At 32.7% G+C, this 16,741-nt stretch overlaps 1 protein-coding gene across 1 annotated transcript; it reads right to left on the bottom strand.

Annotated features, from left to right (window-relative positions):
- Nucleotides 1-2,948: 2,948 nt before the first annotated feature.
- On the bottom strand, nt 2,949-4,532 carry LOC110610842 (adenylate isopentenyltransferase 5, chloroplastic). The gene is made up of 2 exons (XM_021750916.2): nt 4,320-4,532; nt 2,949-4,194 (listed from the first exon to the last, which is right to left on the bottom strand). Exon 2 carries the CDS (start codon nt 4,181-4,183, stop codon nt 3,185-3,187), a length of 999 nt encoding a protein of 332 aa, XP_021606608.1. The 5' UTR covers nt 4,184-4,194; nt 4,320-4,532; the 3' UTR covers nt 2,949-3,184.
- Between the last annotated feature and the right edge of the window lie 12,209 nt (nt 4,533-16,741).

Genomic DNA, 16,741 nt, shown 5'->3' with positions numbered 1-16,741 from the left:
ATCTTGACAAAAAGGAATTGCCAAAAAAATTAAATAAATAAAAACAAAGGGGATATTAGTCTGTGACAGTGAGATTCTCTGGAATGAGGTATAATGAAGAAGACATTTTTGGCAGCTCCTGTGTGCAAACATAATAGGATTCTTTTGTTTGTTTGTATGTATGTATAGCTAGCTCACTTGATTTTTTGGAAACGGAATGATCTAAAAGCTTACAGTGACTCCCATACCTGGGTTTGCAAGTTGCAACATACGCCCATATATTTTCATGCCCTATTAATATCTCAGCAATTGGAATGAGAATTTCTGAAGCATTACCCTGAATTGTTCCGTTTCAAAAAATATAAATTCTGCATTAACCTCCCTAAAAATGAATGTTGTGTCTATCACCAACTTGAAATATTTTAAGAAAAGAGACTTTGATACGATGGACGGTACATGAATTTTTATATCTAAGTTAAAAAGATTGGGTTATCGACGTGACTCAATTATCATCATATCACACTTCAAGTTCCTCATGGGTAAGGAAAAAGAGTAGATATACTTGGAAGGACATGTATATAGTACTGCTTGTGTTGGCAGCCGCAGGTTCTTTCATATCCATCCAGACATTTGATTTGATTTCAATGAAAGATAAGGATTTATATACATGTATATGCAATGATTGATCATTATATTGTCATCGCTATAATGGGCAATTGGATCAATTGTACTTATAGCTACCTAGGCATGCATATCTCTTCTGCCTTTAACATATTTTCTGTTTTTTTATGGTAATTAAGGAGGGTTAACAATCACTGATTAAAACCAGACGATCTGGGGGCATGCATATCTCCCTGAGAATAGTTCGTAGCACCTCAAAGAGAATGGCTTTGATTTCAACTCTTAGAACCATTGAGCTGCCATTTAAGTTTTAATTAAATTTAATTATTAATACGTTATTTTTTATTAATGGAGGGTGGGTGAATACATATGATTGCGTATAAAAATTGTTTTAGGATGGATAATACGTTAGCTAGGCAATTATAGTGGGAGTGCTGTGGTGATATCAGCCTAATGAAGCTTTTTTCTCGGATACCGATAATGTAGTTTTTGGATTGCAACTCATCCTATCTATAAACAGGTTGGTATTCTTAGTGTAATGGAGTAGGAGTGTAAGCTCCACACCCTACATTTATTATCCTTCATTTTCACACTACATGACCCACATGCTTCAAAGTCGTTAAAAAATATAATTAATCACTCATACAGATTGAGATTGTCCATTATTATTCTAAATAAATCAACCTACATCTCACATTAATTCATCCTTACTTAAACTTGTGAAGAGACCAACTTCTATACCTTTCTATTTATATTACCTTTACGCTAATACTTATCCTGAGTTCTAGTCCTACATATTCTTCACACCCTAGCCCTTCTGTTAATCACAATTCTTTTTTAATTCCAATTATTTATGTTTTTAATTATTAAGAAATTAATTTCATTAATCCTTATATTTTTATACGGGTAAAAAATTCTTCTACACCTCTAATTTCATATCATCTGATTATGTACTTTTATATGATATCGGAGTCTAATCTCTTTCTCTCGAGTTGTTTTTAGCAGACATATAAAAAAGTTCTATTTAAAATATTGCATGCTTATACTTTTATAAAAACATGTATATCAAATTATTTTCTGAGAATTTGATACTCATAATAAATTTATTTAAATCTATATGATTTTCTAATAATGGGATGTGTTGAATTAGATTTTCTAATTATAATTATATGAAATTAAAAAATTATGTGCATTAATTACTCACACCATGAAATTTGAAAGGTAAGAGATGCCCCCAAAGGATTTTCCTTTGTTGGCAAAAAGAAGAAGTAGAGGGAAAGAAAACAAAAGAGAGAAAAGAAGAAGAAAAAGAAGATGGATACCAACAAGCTTAATTAGAAATCAGGGTCTCCTTTTTTTGGACAGAAGGTGCAAAACCAAGTTTAAGCTTCTTCCTTTATCAAAAGTTGATTTAGACATCATTGCAATCAATTTTACTGAAATTGCCTATAAATTTTTAAACTGAGTTTTTTTAAAAAAAAATTTAAACATGAGATTGGGATATGAAAACTCTAAAGAGTAACACTTGATCAAATACTAGGCCATATTGTTTTTATAACAAATTTTTTCTGTGTCCGAAAATTGTCTTTTTTTTTTAAAAAAAATTTAGGTTTTTTTTAAAATTTATTTCTTTAGGGCTTCATGGGTCCACAATTCCGCATATACCTTTATATTATGGGGGTGGTGAGTGGGTATAAAGCCACCATTATTCTTCAGTTGGAAACATCAATTGTTGATTGAAAACGACAATTCCTCGATGGGTCACACCAAATTCAATTGTCGTTTTTTACTTTTTGTCCTTTTTCAAGATTCCCATTTTGCAATATGATACCTGACCTCGAGCAATCAGCTTGTTTATTATGTTCAATCACAACCGCTGATCTTTCAATCACACCACATTTTTATACATTCCCATCAAATCAAACCGTCCATAATCCCACAATTCATGTTTCAAGGGTTGTGATCAATCAAGTGGGGAAATGCATAACATATAAAAAATAATAATAAAAAAAAACAAATACACATTCAGATATTCCAATCTCCATCGTATATATACCATGTAGCTATCATGGTAAGAAAAAGAAAGAAATAAAAAAAATAAAAAAAAAACAAAAACACAGCTGCAAATCACAAACATGGGACCCAGAAAAAAAAAAAAGAAAAAAACTGCTGTATCATCATCGGTGCAGGTGCAGGTGCACGACACGTTAGTACGGACGGGTCAGCTCCGTTTTCCATATTGCTTTCTTCAGCTGTACGACCGCTTGTTTCTTTTCCACGGTAAAAGTTTTTGTGGAGCAAGTAAAACTGAAACGGTAACGGTCTCCCCAGCAGCAACAAACTTGAAGTTTTTTTTTTTTTTTAATAAATAACCATTTTATTTTAATTTTTATTCATCAGGATAACATTTTCAGGTCTATTGTATCATCCATGGAGGACTCATTTCTTCGGAATTAATGACTGTTCCTCTTCCTCCCAACAATATCTTCTCTAAGGATTTGACCCGATTTTATTTTATTTTATTATGATACATACTTACAGAAACCAAAATTGTCTCACCCAAGAAAGAGCAATGGAGGGAAGTTTATCGAGTAACTGCAGCGACCATGGCAGGAATAGGAATGGGGATCCCAGCAGAAGCCATTACAGTCACGGTCTCTGATGGTACAATGGTAGTCATATGATCTCCATCGTAAAGGAATTGCTCCACGATCCTGGAACTAGGCCCCGCCACAAGTTTCTCCCATGCTTCTTCAGCTTCTTCTCCGCTTTTTAGAAAAACTTCTGTAGCGTCGATGCGATGCATTTTCCAGCTCCATCGATTATAAAGTCGAAGGATTTTTCGCAATTGACGGCAAGCTAGAATGCAATTGTTCTCTTTAATTTTTGCAATAGCTCTGTCGAGGAGCTTTGCTCTATTTTTAGCATCGACAATGTGTTCATTGCGGAAATATTGATCCAATTCTGGCACTCCAATTGCTCGTCGAATTCCTTGTGAGTAGTTACTTTTGCTTGGATCAAACATGCTTCTCACTTCTTTCACCAATCCCGCTTTCACCATTCGATCGACTCGTTCAGATACAAAAGAATGCAGCACAGGCAACGATACATCCACCCAAAGAAAGCAACATTCGTACCTCAATCGAAAATCAGGATCATCATTCGCTAAAGCCTCGACGAAAGAGTTAGAACCACCAGCGATAATTGGCAGGCGATCACGAGCGACAACGGAATTGACGGCTTCTAAGGCGTGAAAGCGAAAGTCATCGCAAGTGAAATTGGCAATTGGGTCTTCTACGACACCTATCAAATGGTGAGGCACACCGCGACATTCTTCTTCTGTTACCTTATTAGTTACTGTATCGAGGCCTTTGTAGACTTGCATTTTGTCGCAATTGATGACCTCCGCTGGGATACGAGTTGCAAGGTCAATAGCCAATCTTGATTTGCCCGTCCCAGTTGGGCCTACAACGAACACCACCTTATCTTTTCGGCGAAAAAAAGGCTCCATATTTATAGCTCTTTGTAAGTTCACAAGGGGCTGTATTTGCTTTTGGACTGAAGCCGAAAACCTCATATTCATTATTGTCTTCCCTGTCAAAATCATTCATTATTTGCAATTTACTCTTAACTAATATGCTCTACTTAATACAATAAACAAAAATTATCCTATATATAGACATATGCATGTGTATTTTTCCTTTCTCTGGACCATATACCTTTAATATGCAGCGACTCGGCGTGGAGAAGAATGGAATGGGTTGTACAAGCTTCTCTTTTTTGCGTACGCAGCAGAAGGAGACGAAAAGTGAGAGAGAAAGTGAGAAGAGAAGCAGGGAGAAATGGCAGATATGTGTACGCAACAGCAACAGCAAAAGCAAAGCTATTTGGCTTCCTGTGTTGAGCACCACATGAGGGAATTTATATATATATACAAAGAGGTATCAGTATTTTCTTTTCATTTTTTTCTTTTTTTCTCCTTTTTCAATATCTGTACTTGAAAAGGATGGGTGATAGGGGAGCACTTTGTATATATTGTTATGGGTTTTTTTGAGGGGATGATTATGACATGAGGTGATATACATCACTTGAGTTCTACTCAGTCTCATTCTCTAGTGTTACACATTGCACAACTATGAACTCCTTGGCCCACAACAGCTTCCACAAGTTCTCCGTCCTTTGCACTTCAAACACTAGTTTAATTATTTAATACTAAATTTTGCTTTGTTTCCTTATTTATTAGGTTGCCTAATTCTTACTGTTGCTGGCAAACCCATGTTTAACTCTAATTAATTAATATTTTTATCAAACCTATGGAGCTTCCTTATAGGTTCCACAAAAATGAAATAATTTCATTTTTAGGTTACCTATATATGGCAAGAAAAATGACCTGCATGCTACATGTAGATATCTATATGGCCAAGTTTATTAATACAGCTTAATTGCTGCAGTCAACTCAAGCAGGAGATCTGGCTCAATAGTATGAGGATTCCCTTGAGACTTTCATTTGTTTGTATAGTATTTAATTTTATTTTTTTTGGAATCTTAATTTATGTTATAATGCGTTGGTATTGTTAAATATAAAACAATATAATTACATTAGTACCCGACACTCACAGGCTTAATCCAGTGATAAATGCATTTGAGAGATCTCAAATTTTATTCTCCAATTTTCAATTCAAAAAATATAATTATATTAGTACTCATATTAATAACAATAATAACAATATATACATGGGTGGAGAAGTAGTTTTCACTTTTCAATAAAGCAGTGGGCGAAAGGAATTTCCTTTTTAGTGGCTTGGATACCTACAATATAATTTAATATGTGTGTTGAAATGACAAGTTAAGCAGTAGGCTTCTAAGAGAATATAGTTTTTGTTGAAAGACGCATTGCATTTCTTAGATAATCCATCCTTTTCTGCTCTTTGATGCTTTGTAGCGGGGTCCCGGAATTCACGAGAAAAAATTTTGTTTAAATTGAATTTATACAAATAAAAAATATAAAAATATAGTGAATCATACATAAAATTTATAAATCTAGATATATTTATATCTTAATTTCATATGTAATTTCATCCAGTTAATTAAGAATTTTTGCAGACTTCACACTATTTATATCATTTCAATTATCACATATATTTAATTATTAATTAATATTATACTTTTAGTAGAGAATTAAAGGTATATAGACTCGAACTTTAAATGATGTTTTTATTCGCTGAATCAAATTAAACTATGCAAGATCATTAATTATTTTTAATAGTATTAAATAATATGTTGCTATGAAATTCAACTGAAAAAACATAAATTAATGAGTATTGGGATAAGTGGTTCGGCACTCTTCTCTCTTAAATGAGGTCAACGGTTCCATTCTTATAAATGAAATAAATAATCACGGGAGCATTTTATCTTTTAGTGAACTAACTCGATGCAAATAAAATTTAATCTCAATGTGGTGAATTTAGAGATACTTATAGTTAACACTAAAAAAAATTTGATTCCTTTCATGGTTTAAATTTAATCAGCCTTAACACATTTTTCTACATGCATGGTACATATATACTAGTAAGTAATTAATAAAAAAAATATTGAAGAAAGATGGAGGGTATTAAGTAGTTATTCAAAATTAAGAAAAGGGTGAATAGAGTTCTCTATACGAAGTAGGGAATCACATAAGCATAGAAAATAAGCACTGGGATATAATTCAATATTAAGGACGGTGATGGGAATCATGGAATTTAAAGAAAACTTGGAAATAAATGTTAAAAATTCAAGAATTAATTAATTTTTTTTTCCATTTATTTTGCTTTTTCTAGTTTTGACATATTCTTTGTGTGTTTTTGGGTCCCTTCTCTTGGAATTGAAATTGCATTATAACTAGAGACACTCTTTTAAGTGAGCAACTTGGTCACATAATATTATAGGACGATATCTAGCATATAGAAAAGGTACAAGGAAAACCAAAAATATGTCCAACTTAAATTACTAAATTTCTCCAAGTGATAATAAAATGGATACATAATTGAATCGATTTTTAAAAAAATATAATTCACAGTTAAATGAAGTAAATAGTTTGAATAAATATAAATAATAAAATATATAGTAAAAGACATTACACGTGCAGCAATCGAGTCTGCACTAAATACAACCTATAAGGAAGATATTACTGTGAGTTTGATTTTCCTCTTCAGGGATGTAATTATTCTATGCTTTTTAAATAAACTGATGGTGGGTGGTGGAGTTCTTATATAATTTACATTTATATTTATATATAACAAAGTGGTTTCTGAGACAATAATGGATTTTCAAAAATCAATCTCTCTCCACAACCTCAAGTTTATGATCTCAAATCAAATGCACAAATGGGGTCTTAATAATGATTAGGAAGACATAATATTTTAGATTATCTAAGGCTCCAACTTGAGTAATGCTTAACATTGTACAACATAATATTTATTTATATTTAATATTAATTAATATTTGTCAAAGCCTTTAGCTGGCTGCCCATCATAAGTAATTATTATTAATTAATTAAAGTCAGCAAAGCATGGATGACAAGATCTTATGTATTAAATATATATTACATTTGTGTATAAATATAAGTAATAAAAATTTATTGTATAATGAGTATGATGGATTTTGAAGCAAGCAAGCGTGCCTGCGTGGGAGCGCAGAAAAGTCACTTCCAATATCAAATTTCAAAGCAAGTTAGCACTTAAGATTTAATCATTCATACAAAAGGACAACCACAACACAATCTCTAATCTTTTCTTCATAATTATATTTTCTTGATTATCTTCCATTATATTCTAATCATTCCTTCTTTTTTTTCCTATTTATCATCATATTTTCATGGACTAATTATTTTTTTTTCAAATAATAAATTAATTGAAAGAGGGTTAAGCAACTTCGCATGACAAAAGAAATTGAGTAGAAGGCAATCATGAGCAAGTCAAATAATGGGTATAATAATAGCATACTTTTTCTTCACAGAATCTAAATGATAACTACATTATAAATAACCTAAATTAAAATAATAAAAAATAATAATAATGTTGAAGGAGCCCTACTTCTTTAAGAATTGAAGGGTGGTTTCTTGTTTAGAGCCCACCTACCTCTATTTTTTATTCCTCTTCACTCCACTACTCCTTTCAATGCATTCTTTGAAAAATCCCAATTTGTAATTTTGGACTACAATTAATCAATCAATCAAGTGTTATTCATCATGGTTTTGTAAGCTTGACTGAATAGACTTGTATATGTTATTGTTGTTATTATTAATTTAATAATTTATAGAAATGAAAATATTAGGAAATTCAAATATTGAATAATACAAGTTGTATATCTTCAATATCACCCAACAACCATATAAAGACAAGTGAGGAAGCTGTGTATCCAACTAGTGTAAATCACGCGTGCATAATCTATAACTTATGACCAAGATTATGCCCGCTTTCTCTTCTCTGCTTATTCTTTGGGGATATTTCTAATATATTTCCACACTAGCATATCACAGTATCATACGTGTAAAAATGAACAAAATCATTTATGAGCTACTCGAAATTTGATTTGATAAAAACTCGATTCAATTTCTAAACGAGCTAATTTCAAGTTTAAAAATTTTAGATTCATTTAGTAAACAAGTTAAATTTGAACTTCATAATATTCGACTTGTTAACACATATGAACTCAACTCGTTTTTGAATTTATGAGTAAGCTCGCGAAAATACTATTGAACAGTCTCATTAAACAAACTGAGATTATTATCATAAGAAAAATAAATTCAAATTTGCATATATTTTCATGTGCCAAACTTAAATATTTTAAAATTTAACTTTATATAGTTTAATTACACTTTTAAAACTTACATATATTTGGATTGTTAAGATTTAAGAAACTTATTTTTATAAATTTACAAGCTAATGGCATGGAGCAATTAGCCTTATATTTTACGGCAGATTTGGACCGGGCTAATTTTTGCTGTCGACGTCCGATAGAGACCCACAATAACTTTTCGGAAAGGAAATTTCGAGACGCACGACTTTCAAAAGTGTGATGAGGGCCATAGGCCTGACCACAAAGTTCGATATGAAAATTTCATCATTTAAGGATCAATTTTGCAGTTTAATTATTTTTTTAAACATTTTAAGTATTTTCATAATTTTACATATTAGAGTTTTGTTTCTATTATAAATAGTCTCCCATAACTATTAGAGATTCACTTTTTCAATTTTTAAGAAATTTTAATAAGATTTTTAGTCTTTTAGTCTATTTTTTCTCTTATTTCGTCTTAACTAAACGATATTGGTTAAAATTTTTTACGGAGTCTAAATAGTCCTTTAACGGCTAATTTATAAATATATTTATTTAACTAAAATTATTTAGTTTTAAACTAAAACTCATTATACATGAAAATAAATTAAAGTATTCATGAATTATTCGATACTAAACTCGATAAAATTAAACTCAATTCGTCTAAATTCGTTTGCTAAATGAGTCAAATTTGAACTTTTTAATACTCGGTTCGAGTTCGATGTAAGTAAAGTTTGAGTTCGGCTTGAGTTCGAAAAAATTTTAACGAATCAAGTTTGAGCTCTTCAAATTTCGATTTGACTCGGTTTGCTTATATCCCTAAATAGAATTCTTTGTTTTTTTATATAGGGATAAATAGAAAAAACCACTATATAATTTTATTAATTTTTCATTTCAGAGTTTATAATTTAATTTGTATCAAAACAATATTTTATAAGATCAAATTATTAATAAATAGTGAAAAATTTTAAACATCATAAATATTGATATGATAATTAAAATATAATTATTTTATATTTAAAAAAATATATATATATATACAAAGTATCATACAATTTTACTTATTTTTATTTTAAAATCTATAATTCAATTTATTTTGAAATACTACTCACCATCACGTTAACATTTCTTGGTAAATGACATTTGAAAATTTTAATTGTTTGCTAACAGCAGAAGACAAATTGAATTATAAATTTTTAAATAAAAATAATAAATTATATGATATTATTTATATTTTTTTATATATTATTGGATATCTCTATGCTTGATTTACAGTTTACATAATATTAATTCTTTCAGGATTTATAATTGCATCATCTCAATGATATCTTCTCTAAGAATCCAATTTAAGTTTTTCCTTTAAAAATATATTAATTATGTCTTATCATTATATTTAATACTTATCAGTAAATTAACGTATTTTATTATTAAATTTATTAAATAAAAAATCTAAATATTTATTTTAATTAATCACTTTTATTTTTAAAATTTTAAATTTTAAATAATAAAATCAAACTTTTTAAAAGTTTCCTTAGAAAACTAAATTGAATTTTAAAAAAATTAATAATAAATTATAATATGATTCATAAAATTTTATTTGACTAATAAAATAAATGTAAAAATATTAAAATTAAAGTAAATTTTTAATTCTAGATTCTTCCGGAAATAGCTAATTAAGTAGTTATCTCAATTACCGTATTTTTTCTATTAACTTGGTTACGTATTTTTCCTCTTCCTTTTTTGTATATACAGATCATTCTCTCATTTAATAAAGCAATCTTTTTTTTTTCTTCTCATTTTAGCTTTTCAAGTACCGATTATATCATGGTACCAGAGCATTACTCTACATCTCATTTCTTGAAATTTTTCTAAAGGTTTTTTTCTTTCTTGAAACTGTTCTTTCATGGTTGCTACTACTAATAATAATCATCTTCAAAACCCTTCTAACCCTTATTTTTTGCATCCAAATGAGAATCCGGCCTTGATTTTAATATCACTTGGTGGTTCCAGTTACCATTCTTAGATTAGGGCAATGAAAATGGCATTGTCATTAAAGAACAAATTATAGTTCATCGATGGTATGCTTCCTATGCTTACTTTAACTGATCCAATAAGATCCACTTGGAACAGGTGCAATACCATGGTGCTCTCTTGGATTATTAGAGCATTATTACCTTCTATTGCACAAAGCATCAGTTGTGTAATACCCGGCTAGACTCCGGTATCGAAATTCCTACCGTCTGGTGGAATCTCGGATGTCGGAAACCTCTAGAAGGGTAAAAACATGTTTTCTTAAATGTTTTAATGTATTCCATGGGTTTAATCAAGAAAGAAACTAAGCTTTGAATGAAAATAGTCTTGAGAGGAAGACTCAGGTTCAGCCGCCAAACCTCAAGTTCGGCCGCCGAACATGCATGTACTTTGGGAGTGCTTTAGGCTCCCGAAGGCATAAGTGAGGGAAGTCCAGGTTCGGCCGCCGAACCTTATGTTCAGCCGCCGAATATGGCATGCATGTGGAGGCACGTTAGGCCCCCGAAAGTGGCCTGGCCAGCCACCTATAAAAGGGTCCCCTTGTCCGAATGGGCGAGCTTTTCTCCCCATTTTCGGCCAAAGTGAGTTCTCCGCCGTCCCTCGCCGATTTTGAGTCATTTTCTTCAAATCTTTCATGATTTTCATGAGTTTTACTTTGTTTTGAAGATTTTTAAGCAAAGAGCAAGTTTTGAGGCTTGGAAGACTTAGGAGCTCTTTTCCCTTGGTTTCCAAGTTTAGGTCGTCTCTCTCTCGATCTTCAAGAGGTAAGAGCCGATCTTGAACTCATTGTATGTTTTAAACAAGTTTTAAGTTGATCTATGGGGTAGAAATGCATGTTTAGGTTAGTTGAACTTTGTTAGGTTTTATGTGATTATATGGACAATGTGTGTTGGATATACATGTTTGATGTGTTTGAGTTGGGGTTTAGGATAGTTTGAGACCCCTATATGTTGATGCAAGTGTCTATGCATGATTTGAGAGAGTTAGATGCTTGTTTGGAGGGTTTGGGAGGAAAGTGTGCTTTGAAAAGCTGTGTTTCTGCCCTTTTGGGAGAAACCAGGTTCGGCAGCCGAAGGGACTTTCGGCCGCCGAACCTGTCTGCGAGGCAAGCCTTTCGGCTGTCGAAGCCTGCCCCCAAAAATGGACTTTCGTCTCTGGAGGGCACTTTCGGCCGCCGAAGGTGCCGCCGAACCTGCATGACTTTCGGCTCTGGAGGGACTTTCGGCCGCCGAACCTACCGCCGAAAGTGCCCTGTTCAGCCCTCCTTTTGCATGATTTCTATGATTGTTTTAAGGTATTTTAGGGGATTTTTGGGGAGTATTTTAGAGTCATGTTTATGGATGTTTGGTCCCTCATTTGAGTCCACCTGTGTAGGTTCGGACCCGAGGAACCGAGGACCCCAGCAGTGAGTTCAGCTGCTTCTGAGTCTGTTAGAGCTTCAGCCAGAGGTGAGTGGAATATCTTATTTCATTTCAAAGTAAATAAATAAATTCTGAGCATGATACACGCATCATGAATGCCATGAGATATACTAGGGTGCTTGCATTAGAATTCACGAATATATTGCATTGCATAATATGTTGTTGATGTGGATGAATGTTGGATGATCCTTTAGCCGCACTACGTTATGATATGATGTGATACGGTACGGAAGACCAGTGAGGCCCATTCTACGCCCCTGGCACCATGTAAGAGAAAGACCAGCGAGGCCCATTCTACGCCCCTAGCATATTAGAATGTTATGTTATGAATGTAATGTAAGAGAAAGACCAGTGAGGCCCAGTCTACGCCCCTGGCACTATTGGAATGAGTAGTGGGCTATTGGTTACAAGTTCATCCTTGATGTGAATTGTTTGTGATATGTTGCATTTCATGAAAGCATGAAATTTAAATTCAATGTTTAATTATTCTGCTCACTGGGCTTTATAGCTCACCCCTCTCCCTTAACCCCCAGGTTTGCAGGTACAGGGTAGACCAGGAGGTCAGCAGGAGTAGAGTCTTGTTATTGTAATAGCTAGATGTGGACATGAATATGATGTAATGTAAAAGTATGATATAGAAATGTTATGTAATGATGTTTATGGAAGTTTAGAGTTGTGCTTGACCATAGTATTATGTTAATCCCTTTCGAGTACATGATCTTAATGTTTAATGATGATTATTGAAAACCAAACTTAATGTATGTATGTTACCCCATCGGAGCATTGTTGAGGACTCCAGTGTGGGTTGATGATTATAATTATGTATAGTGCATGCACAGGTTGAGTTTGGTGAATGAATGAAAGAAAAGTTTAAAATTTTTATGTATGTTGTTGATCATGTATGGGATTAAACAGGTTCACAGGATGAACGTTTGGCTTGCTACGGGTCCCGGCGGCCTTAAGCCGATCTGGATCCTAGTGCCGGTAGCGGTCCGATTTTCGGGTCGTTACAAGTTGGATTGATAAGGCTGTAGATACTTGGAATGATTTAAAAGAAGGATCATTTCAAGGTGATATTGTATGTATTTCTTATTTACAAGAAGAAATTTTTACTTTCAGACAGGGAGAACTTTCTATTACAGAATACTTCACTCGGTTAAAGATTCTTTGGAATGAATTAATTAATTTTCGACTAATTCCATCTTGCTCTTGTGCAAACCCATATTCTTGTGATGCTATTGAGTCTGTTAAAACCTATGTAAAAAACGATTATGTTATTAGATTCTTAAAAGGGATTAATGATCAATTTGCAAATGTTAAATCTTAGATTATGATGATGGACCCTCTGCCAAATGTGAACAAAATATTTTATTTAGTTCTTCAACTAGAAAAATAAAATTCTAATGGTCATATCATAGAATCCAAAACTTTTGTCAATAAGACTGTTAAAAACGATGTCTCTTATAGTAACTCAGGATATAGGAGAGGTCATTTTACAACTGCGAGAGGTTCAAGATCTGTCAAAGTTTGTACTTATTGTGGTAGACATAAGCACACTGTGAACACTTGCTATAAGAAGCATGGTTTTCTTTTTGGTTTTAAATTCAAGAACTCCAGTGTAAATGTTGTTTCTGTTGAGCATAGGAACTCCAATGCAAATGCTATTTCTGATGACCATAATGAGTCAGTCTTGCAAGTTTAAAATGAACCATATACATCAAAGGAGGTTGATAATTTCAAATTCACAACTGAACAGTATCAAAGGTTATTGAACCTCATTCAAGACTCATCTGTGACAACAGGTTCATCTTCATATCATGTTAATAATCTGTCAACTAGTCAATCTCAGCAAAATTCTGCTTCTGCTTCTGCTTCTGCTTCTGATTCAGGTAACTAAGTTTTTTTTAGTCAATGGATCTTGGATACAGGTGCCATTGACTACATTTCTTTTTTCCCTATCTTTATTTATATCCTATAGATATATCAGACTTGACCTATTACGGTTAGATTGCCAAATGGTACTCACATCATATCTGAGATTGCATGGACTATTAACTTCACTGACAAGTTTTATTTGTTGGATGTCTTGTACATTCCAAATTTTACCTTCAATCTCATTTCAGTAACTAAGCTCATTTCTACATTACACTGTAACTTACTTTTTCAGCACATTTCTTATCTCATTCAAGAATTGAGTACCTCGAAGATGATTGGTTCAGCTGAAATAAAAGGAGAATTATATATGCTCACTAATCCATCTTCATCCTCAATTTTACATGTACCTATTGCATCTGTCATAACTTCTATATTACATCATTCTCCTTCTTATCTTTGGCATATGAGATTTGGTTACCCATCATAGTCTAGATTAACAGAAATAAATAAACTCTGTACATCAGTGCCTCATAATTCTTTTAATCATGTATGTGACACTTGTTGTTTTTTAAAACAGAAGAAATTGCTTTTTTACATAGTGAATCATGTACAACTGTTTTGTTTCAATTAGTTCATGTTGATATGTGGGGTCCATGTGTTATGCCTGCTATTCATGGACATAAATGTTTCCTAACTATTATTGATGACTTCTCGAGGCATACCTAGATTTTCTTGATGACAGCAAAGTCTGAAGCTAGAAATCTTGTGCAAACTTTCATCAATCTCATAGAAACTCAATTTCAAACAAGAATTCAAGCCTTAAGGTCTGACGATGGTCTTGAATTCATCAAACTAGCTATGTTAAGACTCCTCAACATAATGGACTAGTAGAAAGAAAATACCAGCATATTTTAAACACTGCCAGAGCATTACTTTTTCAGTCTCAATTGCCTAAACACTTCTGGTCTTATGCAATCCTTCATTCTATTTTCCTCATAAACAGATTACCCACACCTTTACTCCAAAACATATCACCATATTAGCTTCCTTACAAAGCTATTCCAGATTATCATTCCCTCAAAATTTTTGGCTGCCTACTTTTGATTCTACCCACCCTACAAGCTCATAGATCCAAATTAGACCACAGAGCAGGAAAATATATTTTTTTTAGGACACAAAACTGAAACCAAAAGTTATGTTCTCATGGATCTTTAATCTAGAGAAGTTTTTCTTTCCAGGAATGTTCAATTCTATGAAACTCATTTTCCTTTTTCTCACAATACACAGCTTCTGCCTCCTTATCATTTAACTGATACTTCTAGAATACCCTTCCTATGAGCCCTCTTCTAATTCCATACCAGCACAACCCATACCTTTACGGCAATCTACAAGACCAAAAAGAACATCTTACTTACAAGAATACCATTGCAACCTCATTCATTCATAATCAAGTGTAAATTACCCTCTTTCTTTTGTACTCTCATATAAGAATCTTTCTCCCACTCAATTACATTTCACTCTTTCTATTTCCACTATTCAAAATCCCAAAACCTATATCAAGCCATTAAAGATGAAAATTGGAGGCAAGTCATATCTAATGAAATTAATATTTTACAACAAAATAACACTTGGTGTCTAGTTGATCTCCCTATCGGCAAAACTCCAATTGGATGCAAATTGGTCTATAAAGTGAAATACAAATCAGATGGAACCATAGAAAGATATAAAGTAAGACTTGTGGCAAAAGGATATACTCAAATAGAAGGTGTGGATTACTTAAACACTTTCTCTCCAGTTGCCAAGCTCACCACTGTAAGATTACTGCTTGCATTAACCTCCATAAACAATTGCCATCTTCAATAGCTAGATGTCAACAATGCCTTCTTACACGGGGATCTTAATGAAGTGTACATGGTCCTTCCTTTAGATTTTCAGTCCTCCATACCCAACTAGGTTTGCAAATTATAAAAATCTCTTTATGGCTTGAAACAAGCCAATAGGTAATGGTACTCTAAACTTTCTCAAGAACTTATTAAATCTGGTTATCATCAATCCAAGTCATATTACTCTTTGTTTGTTAAAAAGAAAACTAAATCTTTCGCTGCTATACTAGTTTATATAGATGATGTCATCTTAGTAGGCAATGATCTTTCGGAAATAATAAGAGTTAAAGGCTTTCTTCTTGACTCTTTCAAGACCAAAGACTTGGCAAACCTAAAATATTTCTTGGGTTTAGAAATTGCCAAAAGTAAAAATGGTATTTCTCTTTGCCAAAAAATGTATGCTCTAGAGATTCTGTCCGACACTGGCTTTCTGACTGCAAAACCAGCATCTACACCAATGGATCATCATATCAAACTCAGTACTGTAATTGGTGAACCTTTAATAGATCCATCAATGTATAGAAGACTGGTAGAAAGATTACTTTATCTCACCACAACAAAACCAGACATTATCTTTGCAGTACAACAACTCAGTCAATTTCTCTCTAAACCCACTACTGCTCATCTTCAAGCTATCCATAGGATTCTCAGATACATTAAAGCAGCTCCAAGTAAAGTTTATTCTTTCCTTCCACTAGCTCTCTTTCGCTTAAAGCCTTTAGTGACTCATATTGGGTTGGATGTCTAGACACTAGAAGATATGTTATAGGATATGCAATCTATCTTAGAGATTCCCTAATTAGTTGAAAAACAAAGAAACAATAAACTGTATCTTGTTCTTCTTTAGAAGCAGAATATAGAGCACTTGCAGCAACTACTTGTGAAATTTAATGGATTGTCTACTTATTGCAAGATCTTGATGTTACTCATTAACTGTCAGCAAGCATATACTATGACAATTAGTCTGCTATTCATATTGCCGCTAACCCTATTTACCATGAAAAAACTAAACATATAGAGCTTGATTGCCATCTGATTAAAGAGAAATCCATCTCAGGATTAATTCACCTCGTACTAGTATCCTCAGTTAATAAGTTAGCTGACATCTATACAAAG

The sequence above is a fragment of the Manihot esculenta genome, chromosome 3 (assembly GCF_001659605.2).
Source record: "Manihot esculenta cultivar AM560-2 chromosome 3, M.esculenta_v8, whole genome shotgun sequence".
Classification (NCBI taxonomy): Eukaryota; Viridiplantae; Streptophyta; class Magnoliopsida; order Malpighiales; family Euphorbiaceae; genus Manihot; species Manihot esculenta.
This window is presented reverse-complemented; position numbering and strand designations above follow the sequence as displayed.